This window comes from Cydia amplana, chromosome 7, assembly GCF_948474715.1.
Source record: "Cydia amplana chromosome 7, ilCydAmpl1.1, whole genome shotgun sequence".
NCBI classification, from domain to species: domain Eukaryota; kingdom Metazoa; phylum Arthropoda; class Insecta; order Lepidoptera; family Tortricidae; genus Cydia; species Cydia amplana.
The window spans coordinates 2194092-2200091 of record NC_086075.1 but is presented as its reverse complement, the minus strand read 5'-3'; the positions used below and the strand labels follow the sequence as shown (position 1 = coordinate 2200091).

At 36.4% G+C, this 6000-nt stretch overlaps 1 protein-coding gene across 1 annotated transcript in view; it reads left to right on the top strand.

The window, feature by feature from the left end:
• Window positions 1–4293: 4293 nt before the first annotated feature.
• Window positions 4294–6000, top strand: part of LOC134649729 (angiotensin-converting enzyme-like) — a 78744-nt gene continuing 77037 nt past the window's right edge. Inside the window, 1 exon segment of the mRNA XM_063504560.1 lies at window positions 4294–4424. Within this exon segment, the coding sequence (XP_063360630.1) occupies window positions 4410–4424 (15 nt within the window). The 5' untranslated portion in view covers window positions 4294–4409.

Genomic DNA, 6000 nt, shown 5'->3' with positions numbered 1-6000 from the left:
GAAGTTTTTGTCAAAAACTCATTTTATTATTACCTACTGCTTCAGGAAATGTTATATTACTTAATCAATATGGATGCCTGGATTTCAGACGTTTTCAGCAGCAATGCAGCTGGCAGCAATACTGCAGCAGGAACACTGGTATGTCTACAATTATATTAAGATGTTACAACTTGTTACAAACCGGTTTGTGAATAGACAAGCGCTTTGCCGCGAGATGAAAAGACAATAGAGTTTAATTAGTGACATAAACTTCGTTAGCTGTTCCATTATACTCCTGTACCGACTACTAAAGGGGAGGTTATGCGTTTGAAATCTATTTGCGTGTGTAATTGAGTTGGAACTGTTGGAAGTATTGTCAGGCTTAAGGATGACGCACGTTAGACCGGGCCGTGTCCGGGCCGGAGCTTCCGGAGCTTCGTTTTCTGTGGAAAACATTATGTGATCACCTGTCATCCGTCATGGAAAAGTAAGCGTCCGAAAGCACCGTCCCGGACACGGCCCGGTCTTTAACGTTCAGCCAGTCGCCGCGAGATTTTGTAAATCATAAGTACTGAATATTTAATTAAAACAAAATCGCAAATATAATTGGTTTATTTTTATAGGTCGGCTGATAAGGCGTTCTTGTTATAATCAATTATCATAATTTACACAACTGAGGATAACTGTAAGAATTGCAGTGCTATTATTACCTAGTAACATAAATAGATGACTAAAACAAGAAGACGGAAAATGTCTATACAAAATCGCGTTCCTTCAATATTCAGCGCCATCTATGATTCACCTGTCCTTGTGGGTACCACGATAGTAACTCAAGACATAAAACTTTGTAAACGGATTATATCGCGTATAATGAATTTAAAATACTGAAGTAGTTTTGAACATCTTCTACCAAAGTCACTATCACTATTTTGGATATTTCTTATTCTCAATGGCTACATTTTGCACACAACAACATCAGCATAATTCTGCATTACGCAACATTCTGGCCTAACGCTTCTCCTTGGCGAGAACCAAAGGCTAATCAAACTTAATTTGGCTTTGACCATGACCGACCACATGCTACCACCTACTGAAACTTGGATCTGAGACCTGCTTCAAAATAATTTGACTTCCGTTCAATGGCGCTGTGGAAACAGTGGAAGACAGTGGAACCCGAACCACGACGAATAAAATGGATGAATCTAAGACCTGCTGCGTTAGTGTCGCCATCTGTTTTTTGTGATATAGGGTAGGAGACAACTGCAGTACTGCAGTACTTTGGCCATGTCTCTAGGCGAGATAACGACTCCATAGAGCGACTGGTCGTACAAGGAAGAGTGGAGGGAACCATCAGATCGCACGGCAGATCACCTATGCCCTGGACTGACCAAATAAGATCCGCAGTGGGAGACCGCGTATCTGTCTGTGCCAGACAGTCTGCCAACAGGGAGAGATGGCGGGAGATCGTGCGAAGAGCTGTGTCCGCCTGTACTACCGATGCGGACACCTCAACGTGACCGCGACCGCTCTGTCAAGAGCGATACGACAGAGAAGAAGAAGAGGAGACAAACGAACAGGCGAATTGCCTGATGATAAGCAATTAGCGTCGCCCATGGACACCAGAGGGGTTGTAAGCCGGCGTTTAAGATGGAAGTACGCTCTTTTATTGGAGGATTGAAGGTCGTATTCCTCCGGAAATACCGCGGTCGATAGTTCATTCCATAGTTTAGTGCAGAAGTTTCTAGAGAAACCCACATTTAAGGACTGTCAACCATCTAACTAAGTAGTCAACAGTGGTGTTGATTTTACTGAGACATTGTCAGTCTTCTCGTTTTATAAGTCCGTGCTAGTAACTTCAAGAACTCTACGACCCGGGTCGTAGAGTTCTCCATTCATCAAGTTTACGACCAATACGTTTAGGTTCAGAAATAGATCCAGTAGTTCATTCGCAATCCTAACCTTGGTCAGATTACGGATAAAAAAAACTTCTTAAAGTACTTCCTTTTCTTTATTGGCAGAAGCCATTTATTTAAATTAACCGCCCACTGAAGACAACTAGCACTAGGAAAAGGTAACGTTACTTACAGCACAAAAATGGTTGACTGATCTGTTTCAGAGAGATTGTACGTACCTAGTTCGTAATTTAGTACCATCTTGCCTCTAGTCTAGAACCCATAGTGTAATTTAAATTATTCAACCTATCTGTCATTTTAATTTTGCAAACGATGTATTTGTACCAAACACCCTGTGTACTTCCAATGACACTTGCCATTTCGATTTTAGTACTTATTTGACACATTTGATAGTCGGTAGGCAATCTTTTTATTTTTATTTTTTCCGGTCACCTGCAATAATAGGTTACTCTTTAATATATGACAACCTCTTATGGCTCTGCAAATAAGATCTTGTCAGATATTTTTGCGGCCTTCGTTGTGTAACATAATATTGCAGGTACTGTACTTGCACCTACATGTAATTTTGCTACTGCATGACTAGACTAGACATTGTCGTTTGTTAATATTACATACAAAATAGCCAGGGAGGCTCGCGGGCCGCGGGTTGCCGACCGCTGGGCTACCGCGAAAACCGAATTTCGCTAATTGCGGGGATCTTTCTCTTTTATTCCAGCGAAGACGTATTTGGAGTGACAGAAAAATGCCCGCAATTTGCGAAATTCGGTTTTCACGGGAGCCTCTCTGTATACATACCTATCGTAAAATCGTAATAATAACACATTACCTTTAATGTATCCCACCCAATCTACAGTTTTATCGCCTTCTATTATTTCCTCATAAATTGATTTCGCTTTCAATCGCGATTGTTGCAATATTTCCGCAAAGTAAAACACTATAAAGCAATTTTAACTGGTCACGTCCTACGGAAACATATATACATAGTGACCCAGTTTTATTGCATTCAAGTGTATTGAACATTAAGTACTTATGTACTTGAAGTATTTTATTGCTGCGGGCAACCTTTTTGGCATTTAAAATGCGAGCGGAATAATAATATAGACAACCACTAATATATTATATTTATAAGTTTTTATTTTAAGTGTTTTTATTAAATAAATAAATAATTAGATAAATACTAAACTCAGATTCTTTATAATATAGGTACCTAATATAATAATCATTTTGATATTGTTATGTGTATTATTCTTTTTTACATTTACTTTGGATGTAGTGTATCTTGTATGTTATGTGGGCAAGACTGAGGTATCACCGGCGGATAATTATTATTTGAAAGTTTACTTGTTTCATATATGAAAATGCTGAGACAACGAAACTTCCTTTCTTTTCCACCATCCACCACTCCATCTTCACCATTTAAATGGTTGGCAGTCCTCAACTGTGCATTAGAATAGACAAGTACAGAAACTTCCTATAGAATTTTCGGGCCGATACGAAAATAGTATATTGTTATACATATACATATCAAAATATACTACAGTACTTCCGCAAGAAACTTTAGCAACCAACAAACCGAGTGACCGCATTCATCATATCGTCAATCGTCCTTTTTCTACGATCCCGTATCACATGGCAGACAATTGTCGACCTATCATCACCAGAGTACACATAAGTAATCCATCTTCCAACTAAAGTAAATGCTCGAAAGCGCGCACAACGTAGTGGGAATACATGCTACGTAAACATCTTTGCAATGGCTTACTAAGATGCATGGAATGAGTAGCAGAGGGGCAGATTGATTGTATTATTTAAATATTTCCATACCAAAACTATGTTTTTATATGTTACTTACCCCTAATAAGTCCGTAGCGGCAAAATACTTGCCATCATACTTAAAACGAATACGCATCTTTACAATAAGAATTATGGTTCGAAATCGAATGACTAAAAAGGAATTTCAAATATACTCATGGACAAATTTAGAGGTACACAAAAAAAGGTTTAATTTGTCTATGAACTACACTCATGGAAGGGTAAAAGCTAAAAGAAGAAACAATAGGTAAATGAAAAATGAATAAAAATAAATGATTCTATTACGCGAAAGAAATAGTTCGCCCGTTTCTTCAATCCCATAAAAATGGTAACACAGTGGAAAAAATCTACGAACACTTTTTCTCATATCAAGATCGAAATAGCTCGTGATCCTAAGTACAAATATGATAAAAAAATTATACGAGGTGTCATATACAGCGAGCTGCAAAAGTACATAACCATTTTCCTAATGAATTCCATTAATAAAGCGAGTATATAATTTTTATTTTTAAATAAGATGACACATAAAAACAATAATTTGCATCTAAGATTTGAATGTAGACAAAGGTAGGTTACTGTCGCATTCCCTATATTGTGTCCGTATCATGTCATCTGAAGTAATCAAGTCAGTCGCCACCATACAGCGCGCTGAGTCGCACGCGCCTTGTGTTGTGTAGTGTATTATGTTTTAAACTATTTGGAGTCATGTCAAAACTCAAGGTAAAATACTTATAATACCCGCTTAAAGTTCTAGTCTAAAAATACTAGGAAATTGATGAAATACTAATGTACAGGATGTGGTTATCAATGTTATCATAACGATGATCACCATTGCGAAAAGGGTGTACTTATTTTCTTTAGTAAACAAAACAGTTTGTTCCCTTGAAAAATTTCGTTTCGTCTCAATTACTTGGATGAATCTGGATGTATCTGGTGCTATATATGTTCTTTGCAAAGTGAGATAGCGATCAAAAACATAATAAAATTCAAGATAAGTGAAACTGTAATGTGGTTATCTAAAACAATAACAAAGTAAAGTATTACTGTTTAAATCTCTACTAATATTATAAATGCTGTCTAGTATTATAAATGTACTTAACTCTGTCTGTCTGTGTGATATCTCTTCATGCTTAAACAGCTAAACTGAGTAAGATGAATTTTGGTATATTTATGGAGATACATAGTTTGGAATCCTGGGAAAGGCATGGGATTGTTTTTATCAATCATCAATTTATCATCATCATTCGAAAGAGACGAATTCGCAGTGGAAAAAGCTAGTTATTTACAATACAATACTCTTTATTGCACACCTCAATAGAAGAAACCAATACAAAAAATAACAGCGTCATAAGCAGAGGTAATTAACAGGCGGTCTTATAGCTAAATAAAAAACGACTTCTTTCTAACAATCTTCTGTTGCAAATGCGATGAAAAAAACCTATCACAAAATACACAGAAAACAAACAAAATACCATCTAAATAAATATAAATAAAATAAGTTATGTATAGTTTAGCTCAAAGCTTAAATCTACTTGATTTATATGAGAGCTTCCGTGAGGGTACTAAAATTACGTATCTTATTGCAAACATTTTCTCACACTATAATGGTATCAGTTTTGATTCACACGATCGAAATACAGATGTTATATGATGCTTGTTTCTATAATTGGCGTAAAGGGTACCTTACATCATTTAAATATGGTATGCTAGGTATACTATATATGCGAATACATATTGGGTGTAATTTTTTAGGTGATACAAGATATGTACGCGACTGTAGGGTCAAATTTTACCGGAAATGGTTTGTAAGCTAAACCAATCCACTATATTTTGTGAATTAGACCTTTACGTTTTTACCACCTATCGAGCAAATTAGGCACTACCTTACTTAGTTCTTTAGGTCACCTGTGTTAAAGTGACATCTTTGACAACTTAACTTTGCCATCTTCTCTCAATTCTTCCACATGTTAGCTTGGTTTTGACACAAACAAGCGTTGAGCAAAATTCTCTCCATTTTTAAATAATTTTTTAAATAATATTATTATCGAATTGGTCATTATTTTTAATTTTGCTCAGACAACAAATCCATGTTTAAACTACATAAAATCTACGTATTAAGAGAAAAAAACTGTAAATAAAATTGTATGAAATTCGCATAAGGAGAACCACATTAAGCAATGCTCGCGAGGTCTACAGCTCACAGTCACTAGTTATAAAATGTATAAGGCACAGATCTATAAAACCTTTATATCATCACGTATGACATGTGTACACGTATGACAGTCCCTGAGTAGAG